This window comes from Vicugna pacos, unplaced genomic scaffold (genome assembly GCF_048564905.1).
Source record: "Vicugna pacos unplaced genomic scaffold, VicPac4 scaffold_19, whole genome shotgun sequence".
Taxonomy (NCBI): domain Eukaryota; kingdom Metazoa; phylum Chordata; class Mammalia; order Artiodactyla; family Camelidae; genus Vicugna; species Vicugna pacos.
Genome location: NW_027328740.1, coordinates 73735129 through 73756654, shown reverse-complemented (window position 1 = coordinate 73756654; position 21526 = coordinate 73735129). Strand labels below are relative to the sequence as shown.

Below are 21526 nucleotides of genomic sequence, written 5' to 3'. Positions count from 1 at the left end.
GAAAAAATTTCCTGCAGCTGAAAAAGAGGTGCCAGAGGTCAACGCGCATATGGTGGTTCCTGAATAGAGCCCCTGGTTAGGGGGACCCTCACCAACACTCACGGGGCATCAGGCATGTTGCAGGGTCGACCACCACCAACAAGAGTTTGCTGTGACACCAAGGCACGCACAGCATCCCTGCTCACTAAATTGTAGTTGTAGTCCTTTATTAAGAAGCAAAAATAAAAAAATTGCTCATGTTTCTTACTAAAATTATTTATGAGGGAGAAAAAGAAATTGTAATAGAAAGAACAAATTTCACTCCATGTTAGATGTGTTCATTTGGCTTTAATCCTGTACCTTGTTTTCTAGGCTCAGACTTGCTATCTCTGCACCTTTTGTAAAAGAAAGTTGCCTTTAGCCTGAAATATCCAGGAGGGCCTATTCTCCGGGCTCTGATCTTTAAGGATATTTGCTCTTCTACACTTATGTATAGATGGCAAGTTGTAAAATAGTGAATAACCTTTCTTTTTTTTTGGAGGTTTTACAGGGGCACCATAATTTGACCCACATGGACAGCTGCAGGAACAAAGGATTTCAAGGACAAACAATTCATACAGCAAGAAGTTTGCAACAACCAGCCACATCCCTGCCGCTTTTTAGTATAAAAGGAGACTGAATTCTGCCCTGGGGAAGAGAGTTCTACTGGATAACAATATGCCATTTTCTGGGTCTGCCAGCTTTACAAATAAAGTCTCTTTTCCTTACTCCAACATCTCATCTCCCGATTAATCGGCCTGTCATGCAGCAAGCAGAACGAGTTTGGACTTGGTAACAAATTGACTGCCTTAGAGGTAGTATGTCTCCACTGTTTCCTCATTTCCAGTATTTCACCACCTATCAATTTTATATGCTTTTTAACAACATGAACAAAAAACCTATTACAAGGAATTGATTCCACAGAAATAAAATTATTTCTACTCCTTCAAAACTTTTTTCTTTTCTATTTTATTTTGTTTTGCTTATTGAAAAGAAAATAAATTCAAATCTTTTTATTTCACGTATTTTTATAACTAGATATTGTAAATACTACAAAGATATTTAAATTGCAATAAAAATTGTTCATATATTAGTATAAAGATATATACACAATCAATGCAGATTAGGAAAGGAGTAGATATTTACTAAAAATCCACTGCACATCCAGTCTTTTACAAGCATATCCTGGAATATAAGCTCTATTATCCAGGGTCCCCCACCCCCAATCTCACTGCGGAGTCCCTTAGTAATCAACTACCAAGGCACCAGCATAGAACCATGAGATCACTAGTTTAGGTATAAATGAGAGTATTAGCTCATTCAATTCTAAAACAGAAACCTTAAAATAAATACTGAACTTACTTACAGATAAACAAATTTGGACACAAAAAAGTACAGTTTCTCCCCAAATTCACAAAGATAATAACTGGTAAAGGCAAGATTTGAACTCATCTGCCTTGAATATAAAGCTAAGTTGGAAATCCCCTTCAACTGTGGAGGACCAGCAGCACAGCCTGTCACCCTATCTTTGTTCAGATCTGGCTTTAGACAGCCTGAGACAGCACCCCTTCCTATGGAACTCGAGGGCAAACAATAACAATAAGGATTTTATATTCTGTAGTTTCTTAGGTCTCAATTATATAAAGTGTCAGCAGGTCAGCAGAAAACTCTGGGAAATATGAGTGGGTCCAGAGCTTTTTGCTGATAAGAAACTCAATCTATCAGGACAGAGTGACCTTCCCATGAGAGGCCTCATGGACATAAACTAAAGGCAACTGAGCAATGAAAACTAGCAAGAACATGGAACTCAAGCAAGAAGGATCCCTACCATCCCCTGCCCAGTTGCCTCTTCACCTTTGTGGACAAGATGGCAGAAGGTCCATGTTCTTGTCCAAGTTACAACATCATGGATTCTCACCCATATAATATTACGACTCTATGCTGTCTTAAGTCCTTTCCAACTAAAATATGATGACACCAATATCTCAGCGGAATGTCTATGTCTCCACTTTCTCTCTTCTATTAGGAGACTATATCTATGGCCACAAAGCCGAAATTCAATTAAAAACACCATGCACGAAGCCTGGTGAAAGTCTGTGTAAGAGACATTGTTCTCAAGCTCAGTGAGTGAAAACTCAGAAAAAGTGGTCCTTATCCCTCTGCAAGTGGAAGGTAGCCTGATTGTGTGTGTGTATGTGTGCACACGTGTGTGTGTAAATCAAATACAATGTATTGTGGGATGTGCACAGATTTTTTTTATGTTACTATCATTTCATGAGGATGAGCCAACCTTTAAAGTAATTTGAATCTACTATTCTGAGAGAGTCTCAGGATCTTTTGGTGGAGGATGGGAAAGGGGAAAGGAAAGGAGGAAAGAAGTAAATGAAGCAAAGCTGTAAGTATACTGCTAGGGAAAGGCAAGACATTAATTTTGTTCCTACTTGCATCACACACAAATTAGGGACTGGCTTTCCCACATGTCTTGTCAAGCACTGAGTTGCAGAAGAACAGGTGACAGCCCATTTCTCACTGAGCTTGTGACTGTACGTGGCATCTTATAGACACTAATTATTTAACCTGATCAAACAATCTGGCAGCAGGCTGTAATTCTCCTATTTTGAGAGATAAGAAAACAGGAAGTGAAATAGGGTATATAGCTTGACCAAAGTCAGAGGACAAGTAAACTAAAGAGGATGAATTCAAACTCAGATCTGAATGCAGAGTCTGATCTTCCCACTCCGAGGGCTGGAAATTCCTTAACACACAGGGTCCCCAGCTCCTCTGCTTTGTTCCTGGCACCAAGCATTTCCCATGGCGATATTCTCCAGTTCTCAGACACAGCGCTCTGTGCAGCCAATAACCTCCATTCGACCTTGATCATCTACCTGTCACGCCCACCAGGCTTCACCAGGCAAGAAAGCTGGCTTTCAACTGCATACAAAGCCACCCCTGTTTTATCCTGGACTCTTCAGCGGCTTTTCCAGCGTAAACACAGCCATGAAAGTGCTCACAGTTTGTACATGAGCCACACTACCTCTCTCCATCTCTGTCCCCACCTATACTACTTTGCTATGACCATTTTGAGAATCTTGGAAACAAATTTTTAAAAACAGAAAAGAAAGGATTCTGTAACAAGTACTTAATACTTACAATTTTAAATGAGAAGTTACAAAGTGAGTATTTACAAACCGAATCTGCCTTCCTAGGTGTCAGTTTTAACAGTTAAAATATACAATAGCAAAAAATTCTGACTTAAATAATTAACAAAAACATCAACAATAATCTGGAATAAACTCAAAAACAATGCCCATGTTGTACATGGAGGAAGTACAGGACTGTACTGTGGGGTAAAGTAAGAGGTGTGAAAGTAGAGACATCAACATTTTGTATGCAGGAAAGCAGTTTTGTAAAAATGCACGTTCTCCTAAAGATAATTCAAAAGTACTAAAAAATCCCACGAGAGCACTTCTTTTTTTTTTTAACTTGAAAAATTATATTAGAATTCTTCAGGAATAATAAAGTCATAATACTAACCAAGAAAATTTGGGATCGAAAAGAGAATCAAAAAATCGCACTGTCAGATATTAAATAAATGTTTACAATATGTAAGATATAGTGCTAGTGTAAGAAAGTAAGATTGATAAAAATAAACCATGAGCTCAAAAAGAGACTCTAGTGTACATAAGTATTCTTTACAGGTGGGATTTCAAGTTAAAAAGCAAAGTAGGAATTCAATAATTGTCTTGGGACAATCAGAGAATCCCCTGGAAAAAACAAATTCTATTCCAGTCATAATGACCGCAAGAAAAATTACAGAATGTGATGTGAATATTAGAAAGTACTAATAACAGCGAATATAATTCTTTGCTCATATTAATTCAACTTCTCTTCACTATAACAAGTACCATCATCATCTCCATCTTAGAGATTAAAAAAACCTACAGAAGAAATTTATACCATTATAAGAAAGTATTTCTAAGAATAATATCAGGAATAAAACCCAAAAAGAAGACATTTACAATCTTAAGATTATTTTGGGCCACAACAAAAATGAACCTACTGAACAAAATGAAAGGCAAAATATGACAAGGAAAAGCTCTCTGATACATGTTGATGAAGACAAGGGGTTAATGTTCATAATATACATAGAGCTGTCACAAAGCAACAAGAAGCTGCCTCACTTAAATGTGTGCAAAGGACAAAAGAGATCATTCACTTTTTAAAAGTCAGATGGCTAATGAGTGAAAAATGCTCAATACCTCACTGGTCATCAAGTGCAAATTAAAACAATGAAAAAGTACTTTTGCTCATCATATTGGCACATATTTTTAAAAGATATTCTAGCTAGTGTCCATCTTTGAGAGAACAAACTGTGAGCGATCTTTTGGAGGATGACATGTCAATGGATATGTAAACTCTGAAAAACGTGTGTACACACAGGCTGAACTCCACATTTTGGAATCGTTTCATTTAGAAAAATTCAGTTCAAAAAGATGTACTTATCAGAGCATTTACACAGCACTGTTTACAATGGTGAGAAGAAAAGCTGAAGTGAAATCATATCCAGCGATAGAGAATTGGTTACATAAGTTATTCTACATCTTTTCATGCCCCACAGGAGAAGGAATTTCTTGATTCACTTGAAAGGAGCCTGTGATTTATGTAGTTGTCACATCCAAGGACTAAATTTCCAGAAACCTTAACGAAAATAATACTCATACAAGATCACAGGAATGTTTGTATAAGAAGTATGCCAGTCAAACACCCTTTCTGACAGTGGAAAATGGAGAAAACTTAAGTGTCCACCATCAAGACAATGATGCGGTAAATCACGGTGAGCTGTGGGCACTAAAGTTCCGGTGTTTCGGCGTGGTCCAAGGCCTTGTCCACAGTACGCTCCCACGAAAGGTGTCCTTACACAAGAGACCAAACCTGCATATCAGGAAAACCCTCTACTCTATCTGAAAGGACCGGGTGAGTCTGGAGAGAGAGGACGTCTGTGATATATACCTGAGTGAATAAACCGAGCTGCAGAAAACATATAGTATGGCCTTATTTTTCAATAAAGCATATATACACACACATAGACATAGATTTCTCATATACGTGTATGTATGAGTTTATTTATATGACATAGGCATAAAGGTCATGAAATATATACTCCACATTGTCAGCAGTTTTTACTCTCAGGAAAAAAGGGGAAGGGATGTAGGGGACTTTCGGTACCACAACAGATCTCTTTTCAGAATTTCAGTTAAGTATACTTGGAATTTAAAAGTTTATTTAAGTCCAAAGTAAAATGGACGAGGACTCCACAAGACAGAATGCTATACTAGTCATTAAAAATCATGCCAGGGGAGATAGAATATTGTAGAAAAATGTGTAATAAGCCGAATGGAAAATGGAGGTCTCCACACAGTATACAGGCACACATTGCTCGCTGGTTTTTATGACAGAGGTAATACACACTGATGAAAAGAACAGAAAATAGATGTTAATGTGTTAATTATTATCTCTGAGTACTGGCACCAGGATAGATCCATTTGACCCTTTTTTCATACATTTATATTAAATACACACTATTTTTCATCTGAAAAATGCATTTTTAGATGTCTAGTACCACACATTGGAAAATTACACGAGTACTTACAGAAACAAATAACTAGGAGACACCGCAGCAGCGTCACAAAGTGTAGAAAGGGCGATCCTGAATAACACCGCGCAGTTACATAAGGACCCACAAAGTGAGAGCACCTGCTGTAACAGGGCGCGGCCCCCTTCCATTTGTCAGATGTGTCTTCAGGGCTGAGGCAGTTCTGAGCACGGCCAGTGTCAGTGCTGGTGTCTGGATGGATGCCACTGGAGGTGAGGGCACCTGCAAGCCGAGAGGAAGAACAGAAATCATCCTCTGCTTTTTCTGTCTTGTTTCTTTGTTACTTTTAAAGAGAGGCGGAAATAAGATAAACTGGATCTTTCCTACTGAAATTTCAGTAATGAAACCATTTTTAAAGTGATCACAACTTATATTCTGCCTATGACTGTCTTTTCAACAAAGCATCATATTTATAAAATGTTAATTAACTCAGTTAATTAACTCCCTGTTGAAACATTCTAGTAAAGAGCATGAACTGCAGTATGTAAAAGAACCACACCTGCAGTGACTAGCTCAGCTGTCTTGACGGCAGTGCAGTCAGCCCCCACCATCCCGTGGCCCTGAGCTCCTGATGCTGGTAAGAGAGCGCGCTGCTGCCTCAGATGGAAAGAAAAGGTGAAAGCATTTTCTGAAATCTACAGCACTGACAAAACATAACTGATAAATCCCAGGCTCCTTTGAGGCTGTCATTTTCCGTTTCTGGCCAACACCCGTCAATGAGCAGAACCACCCCATTCCCGAGTCATGGGACTCACGTGGGCAGAAGTTTTGGAGAAATTTCCAGGTATAGAATGTAAACCAACTATACATAAAACTCTGAAAAAGAAAAGATGCAATAATCTGATTTTGGAAGACACTAAAATATTCTCCTAAGCCTTAGTACTTGGAAAGGCTGGGCTTCTACTAAGCCACTTATTTATTTCACAGCCAATGAGCATCTCCCACAAACCCTGTTTCCCTGTGTCTGCTGGGAGCTTCAGGCACATTGATGTTGTCTATCTTATAAGTCACAAGGCAGAGGCGTGTGTCTCACGCTGGCAACTCTCACACAGGCTCAACTCCTAGCCTCACTGTATGAACTTGGCCCCATTTTCTCACCTGTTTATTTGGTACCTGTTCTTCTGTAAGCTGCCTGAAATGCTTATTGAAACAAGTCAGAAGAATGAGTGGGTAGAGAAATGGACAGATGGACAGGTGAGAGATGGGCAGAAAAACAGAGAGTCTCCAAGAGAAGGGGAGCAATCAAAATTACCTATGCAAAACCCTCTTCTAGTCAGGGAAGGAAACCACCACGGAGAAGTGTGAAGAGGCAGGTTGCTTAGGACTGTTTCCTGGATTCCATGAAAAGTCACACCAAGAGATGAGAGGGTAGAACTATAAATAATAAAAGAAAAAATCATGCATGTTTGAAAAATATATCTACATTATGTACTTTCTAAAGAATAGAGTCAAATTAGCAAGGCCCAATAACACAATCCTTGGGTATATACAGAAGTGAGAATCCCATCTCCAATCTGCAAGGCATCCCTTTGGAGCACTGAGAGTCTACACGGTGCAGTCATAAAGCCATCACCGCAAAAGCGATGCTATCCTGCACTTACGAGGAAAGAGCAGCTGTGCTCGGTCTGCCTACACGTGTCTTTTACACCCCTCAGCACCTCTACGGGGGAGGGACGCCTAGCGAGCCCCATCTCTGCAGGACAGAAAACAAGTCCAAGAGAGGCTAAGCCGACCTACCAATTCTCCATCTCACAGGACTTGTCACTCCAGACCAGGACTCGAACTCGGACCCATGTTTGTAACCACAGTACTACCGTATTTTATGTGCTTTTTGTGTGTATAATACATTTGTTTCTGGCATGAAAGGGTATTTAATAAATGATCGGTTGTCTTGTCTATCTCATTAGTTCACAATCTTTATATTTTTGAATTGTACTCTTCCCCTGGAGAAAGGAACGGAAAGAGCGGGGGTCAGAATGAGGTGGGGCTCCATTCTTTATCTGTTGCCTCATCTCATCCAAGTCCCCAAACAGGGAGAAAGAGCAAATGTTCTCTTCATCATTTAAAGAGAGGGCTCCAGTGACGGTGACTTACTCAACCCCAAAACCAAGTCTGGGGGAAGGGCACATGCAGCAACGAGAGCAGTATCACCTGTAGGAAGGCAAAAAGAGCTCAGGGGATGGCTCAATGGGTCAGCCTGATTTCATTTCAATCGATAATACAATAGCACACTCTAAAAAAACTAGAATGCAATGGATTTCCTCTTTCTTGACATCTAGCAAGTTTCCACATCTCACATGTAACATTATCACGAACTAGTGAAAGGAAGAGTCCACAGACAAGGAAAATCAATGCCACAGGCAGGCTGAAACACAGGCTGGAGGAAAGGAAGGGAAAGGGCATAGTAAAGAAGAGGGGAAATTCTGGGAAAAAGACATCATCACAAGGACTCTCAAGCATCATCCAGCAATCATATAATCATTCTTTCAAGAGAGAGTTACTTAGGTCCTATTTTGTGCAACATTGTACAGTGGGCGAAGCAAGAGCACAGCGTCCATGGTGGCAGCAAGCTGCGGAGCTCCAGTACACTTCTGATCCCGGTACCTTGCACACTTGTCCTCAGTATAAAGGCAAAATATATAGTAAAATAATCCAATGTAAACTCTATGCAATGCTGAAAAAAATTAAAGAATACCTAAATACCTGGACAGACACACCACGCACATTCCTGAATCAAATGACAGCATTCTTGGGATGGCAGTGCTCCCCAGAGCGATCCATATATTCAACGTGGACTCGATCACAATCCCAGTGGGTTCCTCTGCAGAAACTGACTATCTGCTGCTACAATTCATATGGGAATTCGAGGATCTCAGTAACCAAACCGTACTTGAAATAGAAGAACAGTTTGAGAGGACTTGTAATTCTCAATTTCAAACCTTACAACTGTATCTCCAGGTGAGATTAGAGGCCATTTTTAAGTTATAATTGTGTTTATCCTTATTTTCTAAATTCTGTACAACGAATATACCTGTTAGAATAAGAAATTTAAAAAGTAAGGTATCTTTTAAAACATGCAAACCTATTCATTCATTGGGAAAAAAATATTTTGACTATAAAGAAGTAAACAAATATCTAGTGAAAAAGGACTATTTAAAAACAAGAGTGCATTTACATTTTTTGTAAATTGGAAACGGAAAAGCACAAACACATCAAGTTTCTAGGGAGAGTGTTGCAACATATTAATTGCTATTTCCAAAATTCTAATTGAACAATGAAAACTCAAGAAAGAGAAAATCTTGATTGACAGCCAACTGCAAACACATGGAGAGCAAAGGCCTAGAAATCACAGTTCCTTTAACTCTGCTACTAACTCAATAGGAGAGGAAATTCCTCAGTGAGGGGACAGTGGAATCCCATGCATAAGACAGGATACACAGTACAAACTGCACTAGAATTGGGGGTGATTTCCATAGAAGAATTCTAAAGTTACAACATTGATGAAAAACTATAAAAACACTGACAGACAGATTAAAACACACAGTCATATATATTATATAAAAACATATGAAGTCTGCCCCCATGTTGCATAGAAATACAAACATATTTGTTCATTTATGGGCACTGATTACTTTATCCCAGGTAGAATATTTCAACTAAAATAGATAATCAATAATACACTCCTCTTGTCAAAACTAGTTGATAAGTTACTCTGCCATGTATGCATAATGTGTCTAAGATAGATTTAAAATTAGTGAAAAAGATTTTTGTATGGTTTCTTGAACCCTTCTCAAAACACCAAGCTTAATTTTAAAATAAATCTGAGCAGTATTTCTATATGATCTTTTCCCTTGTGAAATGAACAACACAGTCTGTTGTCAAAATTCTTTCCTTACAATGATTCACGAGCACCGTATACTCACAAAACTGCTGGACAGCAAGGCACTATCCAGACACTGTGACAAATCAAATGAAACACAAGGAAGACAGTGACCCTATTCTGCAGGGCTTATAATCTGTTCCAACACCGGGTTTTTATTTGATTTGTTTGATTGGTTAGAAAAATAAAATCACTCAAGTACATTCTTCTTTGAGCATTATGTAAATCATGACTCTCTTTTTAGTGTCATGAGCAGGAAAGACTTGAGTATGAATTGATTAGATCAACTAGGCACAATCATCGCTGGAGCCTGTGTAATAAATAAGTACATGAGATCTAAAATAAACCTACACAGATCTCTGCAAGGAAAATGAAGAGGTGAGTTCCCCAATGAGAAAACAAACAATCAAGAAATCAAAAAAGGAAAACTTTTTCATTAATGATTCCAGGCAGTAGTGGAGCATGGTGGTGAAGATCACAAATGCTGGGGACAAACATGAGGGTCTGAAATCCCACAGCACTGGGTAGCTGTGACACTGATATTTCAGTGAAATTTTCTGCACCTCAGTCTCCTATCCATAGACTGGGGACAGCCACAGCACCCATCTCCTAGAACAGTCTTAAGAATTAAGTTATTTTTTATATAAAAGTTTAAATAAAATACCTCAGATTTTAAATATTACCCCAAAAGCTCAAGGAACAAAGAAAACAGTGATAAATTGGAGTTCATCAAATGTTAAAAATTTGCTTCAAAGGACACCATCCAGAAGGTGAAAAAACATCTGAGAGGAGAAAATTTTTTCAAATTATTTATCTGATTAAGTATTTGTATCTTCAAATAAAAGAAAAAACTCCTACAACTCAACAAGAAAAAGAGAACTCAATTAAAATGTGTATAAAGTATCTGAAAATGTATTTTTCAAAGAAAATATACAAATGGCCAATAAGCACAATCAAACGATGTTCAATATCATTAGCTGTAAAAGAAATCAAGTCAAAACCACTAGGAGAAACCGCTTCACACTTACTACAATAGGTTATAATAAAAAAAAATGTGTAACAAGCACTAATGAAGACACAGAGGAAGCGGAGCGCGCAGCCCTTGCTTTTGAGGATGTAACACAGGGTGGCCACTTTAGAAAACAGCCTGGCAGGTCCTCAGAGAGTTGAACATTTGGTTTATGAATGACCCAGCATTTCTGCTCTCTGGTCACACAAGTAAGAGAACTGAAAACAAATGTCCACATAAAAATTCCTACAGGAGTATTCACGGCGCCATTACTCTTCACAAACAAAAAGCAGACACAACACAAACGACTATCACCTGATGAATGGGTAAACAGTAGGGCCCAGATATACAGTAGAATATAATTCAGCAATAGCAAAGCATAGAGTACTGACCCAGGCCACAACCTGGAAATACATTGAAAAAGTTACTCAGTGTGAAAGAAGTCAGTCACAATAGACAGTTCCATTTACATGAAATAACTTGTTTTACATGAAATGTCCAGCACAGGCAAATCCATAGAGAGAGAACAATGGCTGCCTGGGGCTGGGGGAGGATGAGGAAGATGGGAATGACTGCTTGTGCATACAGGGCTTCCTGTTGGGGGATGAAAATATTCTAAGATTGACTGCGATGCACAATTCTGGGCTTTGAGTAAAAACCGCTGCACATTTTAATGGGTGAATTGTATTAAAACTGTTAAGGACAAAAGCACCTAGGGCCAGAACCTTCAAATAGTAAATGCAAATTGCTAACTTTTATTACAGGAAGAAGAAACTGCCCTCAGCATGAAAGCAGGAGATCGGCAAATATGGGTTAACAGAATTGGACAAGAGCATTTCACTTGAAAGAGTTGCTGAGTGTACACGAAATATTCAGAAATAGGAAAATCAGCTTGACATCACGAAGAAGCATTCTGCTTCAAAGGCAGATCAAGGATTCGGCAAGCCCAGCTGCTAGAAATAACCAGAGAAGAAACCTGGTTCTTACAACAAGCACCAGAGCCAACAAGGAAATGGTGGTGAGGAAAGCAGGCAGCCAAAAATCTGGAACAGTTTGCTACAAATAATTTCTCCACTGAAAATTCAAAAATAAAATGAAAGTGATGCAATGCTGAGCTGGCCTCACGTTAAAGGGCTTCCTCTGCTGCTCGACAGTTCTGTAACCCCGAATGAGAGACTCAGGAGAATCAGCATGGCTCCTGGCAGTCCCCAAGTGACTGCCCTCCAGCACGTTTACCACCATCACATCTGCCAGGGTTGTATTGCAGAGAAGAGACCAACTTCTAAAAGGCACAGGAAATGTTTACCAGGGAAGAAAAGGCTGCTGTCAGTCCTGGGACAGAGGCAGTGTGAGCAGAGGCCAGAAGGCTGCAGGTGAACTGGAGCAGACCTGGGGCAGGAAGGGACCACGGAAGAGCAGATCTCAATTTTCTACTCTCTCTCCCTCGGGTAGGAGAGATAAAGCCTGCATCCTTCTCACCTGGAACTGTGGGTTCTGGCTGGCAGAAGTCTTACGTACAGGGAATGAATACTCAAGACTCTGTGGAAAAAGTCACGAAAGAGAGAGGGCGTAGGGACCCAACTCCACGAGCCTCTCAAATGATCCCATATTTATTGTGTATAATCAAAGGAAAACGTCATTAACAGTTGTGTGATAGTAAGCAGGAACTTGGGGAAAGAAGGATGAGACAGAGATTGTAGAATCCACCATGAGTACAAAGGCTTAGTGTATCTTTAGGTAAGTCATGGGGTGAGGGGAATAAGATACATCCTTTAGACATGTGAATTACAAAGCAGACCACCAGACCAGCTAGGTCCTTGCTTGGGGGATAATAGAGTATCTAACTGCACACAAGCCCAGCCTTTATAGCTGTGGGCCTGGGTCATTGCTTTGCGATGAGCAGAGTGCTATCTAAAACATCATCTACGCAAGCAAAGCATTATCTCTGCTTTTTAAGGCAAGGAGACAGGAGTGAGGATGCACAGGCACTTGCTTGCAAAGCAGTTACTAAGCATACGTTTTCTTCTTAAATTTGACAGGCGGCTGGGATCTGTTACAATTTGTTAACCCAATCATGGGCTCCCACATGGAACCATTATGGAGGACACCCTAAGGTGACAAATCCTGGCTCTGGGTCTTTTCCTGCCAGCTTCAGCCACTCTAGCAGAGTCTAGGCACATTCCTGAATAATGATCATACAGAACCACCCACACTGTTAACTCCTGGTGCTTGAAACTTAATTTTAGCTCTACACAACTTAACGTAGAAAAGTTTCAGAAATAAAAGATATTATATTTACTTTATATCTCATCATAGGACTGATTTTTCTGATTGCTCTAAGCTGCTTCTTCTTGGTAAAGCACCTAATTCTGCAGGTGAATTCAGTACTTTCTTTGGGCATAACTAGCCAGTTTGGGCTCGCTAACTTCTATTGGTCAAATACCGATACACTTAATTGATTTCATTGTTCATCAATTTCAGCTGGGAGCAGAGGGAGTGTCACTCTGGTCCTCAGCCCACCCTCAACCCTTATCATCAGCAACTCAGGCCTCCGGAAACCAAAAAAAGCTTTTGTTTCCCTTCTACAGTTTCAACAAACCCAACAGGATACATAAGCCTGGAGAAAGAATTCAACACAAATGTTAAAACAAAAATCAATAAACCTGAAGCAACTCCATCTCCGAATCATGATACACAATGACATGAGATTAAGTGTGTCAGGCCCAAAGCATGGGTGAGCCTGACCACCTGATTTCTATTCTTCAAAGGAAGGAAAGTTTTCCTATTTTTTATTATCACTCTGTCATTGTTTCTGATTAAGCCAAAAACTAGTTTATGAAATAATTAAGCATTGAAATAACAGATTTTTGTTGTATCAATTACAGAAGGCATTCAGAGGTGTTAGGAAAAACCACCTCTGTAAAAAATGCAAAATTTCTTCCACTGTGAAGAACACGTATACAAAATGCAACAGAGAATTCAAGCTCTTGTGGAGAGGAGCAAAAGCCACAGAATCAAAGCAAAGTCATTACTATGAGTCAACTCAAAATTCACTGGACAATCATGTTCAATGCATTCAATGAAATTTAAAGGCATACTGCAAACCATACACTTAATGATCTGCAGGCTAGAGGAAGAATTTCTCTCTTTAACAGACAAGAGTAATCAATAGGGTGCCCCACCAAACAAGGACCAAAGAACAATCAGGTTTTTAACAGTTCTGATATATCAGCATTTTCTAAAGATCAAAATCCAGAAATTTTAAACATTGATTCACACCACAATGAAACAAGCACTTAAAAAAAAAGAAAAGAAAATAAGCACATAGAACATGTACATAGATCAATGAGAATTTCTTGAGACGCTGGAAGAAACAGGCTATAGTCTTTTACTTGAGAAATAAAACTACTTTTAAAGATAAATGCTAAAACACATTTCATCATTCATGTTGCCTTGAAAAATCTGAGGCACTTGTATCTGATTAGAAAAGCAATTCTGAGTAATAGTGTGTTACAATTCAGAGCCAGTTTGCTTTAGAAGAAAAGAGAAAAGAAAAGCTACCGTTTCTCATATACTGCACAAAGTGTGAAGTGTCTCCCTGCCTCTTTCTCCTCCCGTTTTCTAAGCTCATGCTTCCCAACCCTTCTGAAACAAGTATGAGAACCTCTTATTCCCGCCAATATGCCAAATGACAAAAGAAAATCAATTTATTTGTGTAAGTATATGCTTAAACCTTGAACTGGAAGAGAAAGATATCAGAAGTCTATATGGAACTTATTTCTACATTCCTGAAATCACACACACAAACGTTCACACAGACACAGACACAGACACATACCCCCTGGATTACTGGGAAATTCACAAACTTAGGATTTCCATCTTCTAGAAGATAACTTTGCAGTTAGTTTAAAATACAAAACTGTCAGCTTTGGAAAGCCTTGATCACCTGCTAAACCATCCAAATATCAAAGAGACCCAATTAGCCTTCTCGGTAGAATGTAATTTCCCATGATGGCAAAACATACCCTAAAAAGTCCTGGATCTAAGTCTCGTGTTTATCACTAGCTATGATCGTTTTTAAGCACATTAACAGATTCAGAAACTTATGTCTCAACAGCATTTGTTCTTATTGAAATAGTATACGTGTTCATTTGCCTATACAGAGACCAGGTCCCATGATGGAGTTTAAGAGCTATTTTGTGTATTGCAATATTTATTTTTAAGTGCAGAAAAGGAGGGTGGGTATTACTCAGTTGTAGAGCACCTGCATAGCATGCACAATGTCCTGGCTTCAGTCCCCAGTACCTCAAAAAAAAATAAATAAAATAAGGGCATATTTAAAAATGAGTAAAGTTATAAAAAAATGCAGACTAAAAACCACTGCAATCTAGGAGACACAATTACAATAAAAAAAACAAGAGTTTCTATCAATTATTGGCTATTTGCCAATCGCAGAGACAACCAGAAATCACACCTGATAACCATCACGTGTGATTCTCAGCAACCCTACTAAGTAGACACAGATGGGAAACCAGGCTCTGCAGATGAGGAGACGGAGCTCAGAGGAGCCGGGGACGCTGACCGTCCTGCTTCCCGTGACACCACATCAGCCCAGGGCAAGCGCTGACGGAGCTGCAATGAGGGGACACCCAGCTGCATGGAACCTTGGGGCACTGGGGAGTCCCAGAAAACACTAAAAACTGTTCAGTGAAAAACCAGCTCAAATATAATACACTGTGCCACATTCTTTAAACAGGGAACATGAGTGAGACCTTTTTGATGCCTCCGTGTCCTTTCTGCCATCGTCAGTTACTTGCCCTCACAGCGTGACCAGTGATGAACTGGACCCCATATGAAGCGCACTCAGATGGCAGAGCATTTGAAGCTGTTTTATGAAGTTTGTAAGACTCTGTCTGTGCCTCACACAGGCGGTCATCCATCACTTCTCACCGGTGTGGATGTACCACCTGAAATCACTCCTTTCTGCTTTTTAAAATCCCTTCATCTACTCCAGACTTTTCAATAGCAAAGAAGCAGCTAAACCACAGACAGTGGACAGCTTTTCACCAAATTTCTTGAACAGCCCATCGGACTACCTGGAAGCCCTTTACTTTTATTAAACCCACTTCCAGGTACTTCATCATTTTCGGATTGGTGGACTTGGCCTCTGACTGAGCTACTCAGAGAGCTCCCAGCCTCACATCCGTGAGAGGACCCTGCTGTTGGGAGAAATCAGTGAGAAAGGCGTACATCCCCCAGTCATGTCTGCATGGCTAGAAGTGCCACAACGTGCTAAAAATTTATACCATCATAACCCCTGGGCTCCCATGGACTGGTTTCACATTAACCAAACTCATGAGACACTGATGCAAGAAAACCAGAAATTTAACTTATTAATGTAACAGAAGATGTGAAACTATGAACCAGACTGCAATATCAGAGTTCAACCATGAGTATATGTTCTCCTCCACGGCCCAAACACGGGCAGGCAGTCACATGGCAAGTGTGGACAGAAGCAGAGCAGGAAGGATTTCTAGATGAATTCAATGGACTAAATTTCTGTTATACCAACAGATCTGCTGCCTGGAAAACAATTAATTCTAATCACGGTGCACTCTTCGTGGACAGTTGCCGAGACACGACTGTGAGCACCTGTGTAACTCTCCTTTCCCTGTCCTTTCTGGGCTAATTGATGCACAGACGTACAGAAATCGAGGGATGCAGATACATCTAAACACCCAAAGCCCATTCTGGGAGCCACAATACCATACAGCCAGGGTTAAAATACTTGCTCTGCCACTTACTAGTTCTGTGACCTTGGTCAACTTACCCTCTGTGTGCCTCAATTTCCACACTGTGAAACTGGGATAACAATCAAACCTTCCTTACTCGCTTGTTGAGAAGATTGAAGGATTCATTTCTGTAAAACGCTCAGAAAAGAATGTAGCACATTTTGGGTGCTCAACAAATGTCAAATTAATATTACAGTGGTTTACAAGTCTCCTTCCTAATCATCTTCTGTGTTTCCTGGCTAGACTAATACCCAAAGGAAATTCTTATTTCTCCTTTTATAAACTCATGGGATGAACCCTTCTGTTCCATCCCACCACCTGTTTAAACTGATGGAAGGGATACCTCCTCCCCACTCCTCTGGGCCATGCAGAGTGCTACTCCCTTCACAGCCCTGACCCCTGGCCCACAGCTAGCCCTCCTCACATTAACAGATTGAGTTGTGATTCCGGGGAGACAAGCAGGGCATGTGAAACCCTTCCTTTCCCTCCAGTGTTGACTACCCTAGGGAAGCACCCTGGATGCTCAGCTCCATTGCAGAACAGCCCTGTGCATGATGGGGCTCATTCTCTCAAGGGAAGGCTTGCTGTGGCCCAGAGATACCTGGGACAGGGTGAGTCTCTACTTCTGGGACACAGTATCATGACACTCATTTATCCACAGCCCTGAAGTTCATGGAGAACGTGGCTTCATCAGTAACAAAGAAGACATTTATCGCCTGCCTACTCTTTTGTGTCATCTCTCAGTTGGCTGCTGGAGACAACATGTGTATAAGTATTGGTTCCCCTTAGGCCCCAACATATATGAAGTAACAAAAATTTCTGTGGCTTAACGTTGGTCCAGGGCGACTGTGTAACAGTTCTGACTCTGCTGATGCTAAATTATGGGTGTAGGAATTATGGAACGTCCTCAAATATCTTTCATCATAAAATCAGCTTTTCTTATTTTCTTGTTTCTTTGTAATTACCAAAGACTATAAAATGATGGCTGCACACAAAACAGCAGCTAAAGTTTATGAGCTCTCTTGACATACCCACTGTGGTAAACATGTTACATAATTACTAATTCTCACAATTCTACAAAGCAGATATGAGTGTCCCCTTCTCACAGACGAGGGGAAAACTCAGAACGAGCTGACTCAGGATCACATGGTTCAGTGTCAGCACGTGCAGGCAAACCCAAGTCAAGAAACTACACCCCATCATATATGTACCAAATCAACTCCCACCAATTAACACACAGCGGCGGGGTCAATACTCAGGGAACTCAACACACCTTTCAGCTTTATGGTGCTCCAGAGGCAGCTTCTAGCTGTTTTATAATATCCCGGCTCACTGGTTTCTAACACTAGAAGAAAAGCCCGATTTTGCCATTGTTTGCACAGCAAGTCTGAAATGTTCACAGCGAGATAAAAGAATAAAACTATGATATAAGCAGAAAAAATTTTCCAGGTAGAAAGACATAACGGACGTTGTGCTATTCTGAAGCATTAAGCAAAGGAATCAAAATAAAATCACATTGTTTAAGCCTTATTTTACAAACAGAAAAATTAAGACTGTAAAAAGTTGCAACAGCGCCACCTATGGCTAAAAAGACCTTCCAGGTTGCCGGGAAACATGCAACACAAAAATTGACTGTAAGATGAGAAACGAGAATCAGATAACTAGAAGCTTATGTAGCATATACTGCACTTTGCTTCGGGGGGATGGAGGGGTATTCAGTATTTAATCTGATATTGCTAATACTCCTAAATATAAACAAAAGACATAGGCTCATGGAAGCTCATCTTAGAAGAGGAAAGAATCCAGTCCAGCCACTTCATTTTACACGAGGGGAGACTGAGACCTGAGATCTGTCCTCCTGGCAATCAGCAGCAAAGCTCTCCTAGGTCTCATGTCTTGCACTGTAGTAAAAACCAACAGAACTGTACTAGGCCTATATTCATAAAAGTCACGTCTGTATTTTTCCAACAGTAGGTAATCTAAGTATCTTGCAAAATACTTCTCAAAGAGCCAGGAAATCATAGAAGGGTATTGAAATACAAAAACATTTATTTACATATTAAAACAGCATGAGCTTTATTCTCTCTATTAAAAAAGTGACATGTCAAATCAAAATTTTGAAATTTTAAAACCTGAAAAGAGTGCAGAAAAAAATCAAAATTTTCTTTAGTCACAAAAGAGAGAAGCTTATTCCCTGATAATAATCAATGTGGATTTTTCTAAACTTAATGGTTCTGGTCAGAATCCCGAGAAATTAAATGTCTGATGGATGGTTACACGGCAACATGAATTCTGAGCTTACATTCTGTGTAAATAATCTTCAAGGTCGTCTGCTTAAGGCAATTTAAGTAGTCCCTGTCTCACTAGAATGACACAGATTTCATTAAAGCTTCATACTGCACTTAAAAAAAACAATCCTAGTTACTTTAAGCCATATTAATGTATATCATATATACACATATTGAATATGCATCAGAAATAAGCTACCCTTTTTAGTATTCAGAGTTGATACTTCTAAACTATCAGTCACTGTGAAAGCACATTTTTATTAAGCACCTCTACGGTGCTTTGTATACAAGGCGTCCAGCTCTCACAGTCAGACAAGGTAAACCATATTACTCAAATTTCACAAATGACGAAATATACTTAAGCCATGTAAACAACTAAGATATTCATCATCAGGAAAGAAAAGAGTAAGGATTTTACTTACAATACTCACTGACAAAGTTTTCTTTCATACTAAGACTACATAAAACAAATTCAGTGTTTGGAAATTTTTCAGTAAATAAGCACCACTAGAAAAAACAAGTAACATCATTAGCAACAGTTGGACTTTCAAAGACCACTTCTCTCTTGCACAATAGTTATTTTAAATGTTTTGTTTTTAGTTCTCACAAAGCACTAAATTAAAAAACTATTTCCTTTACAGTCATTACCTGAGAATAAAACATTTGTGAAAATGTACAATTTTAATTTATGCCACTCTGCCTCTCATTCTCACTGGTGTCTCTCCTTTGAAGACCTCATCAGGCTGAGATAGCTAAAATCGGTCATTTATGGGCTCACAGGAGTTCGGGAAAACACTCAACGGGAAGCTGATTAGAGGAGCAATTGAGAATTCATCCTGTGCAGCCTGGATTCCAGCATCGAGCTAGCCACCGCCAGCTGCGTGTCATTTGGGGCAAGCTGACCCATCTCTCAATCCCTCAGCTACAAAAAAGGAGACACTGATACCTACAATCAAACACTTGCTATGAAGTAAAATATGAGCAAAGCATTTTAGCCTCAGTTAGGCGTCCACTCACAGCGAGTTTGGTCATTATGATGATGAGGATGGCTGTTAACAAATTAAGCTCGACCAAACAGGAGAAATCACCTTAAAGGAGAAACATTTTAAGTCCATGAGTATTTCCTTTTGGGTGGACTGTAGAATATTCTATAGAATTTTTTTTAATAAACCAAATTTTGTCCATTAATTGTAGATTTACAGGTCCATGGACAAGTCTCCAGAAAAATAATTAGAGGCCTCTAACCTCTGAAAATTAAGATGTAAATTTAAAAAAAAATCAGGGAAGAGATTATACCTCATTTGGGAGAGTATGTGCTTAGCATGCATGAGGCCCTCAATTCAGTCCCCAGTAACTCCATCTAAAAACTTTGTTTTTTAAGAAATAGAGAATTAAAGCAAAAGGATGGAGGAATACGGAAATTTTTAGAGACTCATCTCAGATTTAAGATAGGGAAGAAACCATCCAATTCTCAGAAGAAATCTTGAGGACTATGTAAACTGGATCTGAGATGTCTAGTCTTTTAACATTATTCATGAAATCATATTACCAAGTCTTAAAACTACCTGATAACCCACAGTGGTGATACTGATCATAACAGCTACCATCACGTATCGAGCTCCGGCTAGGACTGCTCTGTTCTGACATCTCTACCCCTAAGGCCTCACCAGGCGGAGAGCACTAAATTCGGTCATTTATGAGCATCTCGTGTAAGTCCTCCATTTGTGCTTCTCACTCTCCCCTCACCAGCTCCTCTGAGGGAAGCACTGTTATCATCTTCCCCACCCGCAGATAAGGCCACTGAGGCACAGACACTAAACCCGTTCCAGGCCACATTGGAATTAAAGGACGTCTGTATTTCTGCTGTTTTGCTTTTGACAAAGGAATCTGAGATATCAATTCAAAGCAGACTGTTAAATAATCAAGTCTGTCAGGTCTTCACCTCAAAGAGCAGATACTATAAATTCCTGATGTAGGATGAGGCTGCCGTCACAAACTGACTCAGCTTGAAATTAATATCCAAGATGAAGCAGCGGATACACGTAAATATTCACGATTGTCAAGTCTGCCCACGGGTCTGGGCCCTTCACTGCCTGAAAGGGGGTGAAATCCCCACCCGTGTCTGGGAGGGAAGCGCGGCTCTTCCCGGGCTCACCCAGGCTTCATAGGCTATTTACCCCCACAGACTAGCCTCAACGGTTAAAAGCTCTCAAGATTTTTACACCAGGCAAAACTGAAAGACATTTCTGTAGATGGAGCACTTTCTCAGGCTTAAATTTTTTTGCCTACACTCAGCCAGAGGGAGAAAAGAAACAGGACTCTACAAAGTCCTGACCCTCACCACTCACAGGAGTAGAATGACCACAGCAGAAGATGGCCCTTCACATTGCAGGATGTGAACAAAATAAAGATGCCCCAACAACAGGCACTCCCAGACACAGCGCTCAGCAGTCTTCTGCACAATCACAGTTGTGCAGCCCTCAACACCTTCTATTTCCAGAACACTTCATCAGCCCAAAAGAATCCCCCTATCACTAGCATTCACTCCGTAATCCCCCTCCACCCAGCCCCTTCCAACCATCACCTGCTCTCTGCCTCTGCATGTGCCTTTTCTGGGCTTTTCAGATCACTGAAATCAACAATATCTGGCCGTTTGTGTCTGCTTCCTTTCAATTAACATGCTGTTAGCAAGGCTTGTATATTTTGAAGTGGCATCAGCATCTCTTTATTTTTTATTTTTTTTGGAAACGTTAAAGATTATTAGAAGGTGGTAAGTACTATCAAAAAGAGTAGAGTGGAGCATAAGTGATTGTGTTTCAAAGGGAAAAGTGTGGGTTGAACAGTCAGGGTGGACTTCCCAAAACAGGTGGCATTTTTCATTTTCCT

At 39.9% G+C, this 21526-nt stretch overlaps 1 protein-coding gene across 1 annotated transcript in view; it reads right to left on the bottom strand.

The window, feature by feature from the left end:
* LOC140693513 (uncharacterized) overlaps positions 1-21526 on the bottom strand; it is a 98940-nt gene that overhangs the window by 52364 nt on the left and 25050 nt on the right. Inside the window, exon 6 of the mRNA XM_072957333.1 lies at positions 5773-5893. Within this exon, the coding sequence (XP_072813434.1) occupies positions 5773-5893 (121 nt within the window). The remainder of the gene's footprint in view (positions 1-5772; positions 5894-21526) is intronic.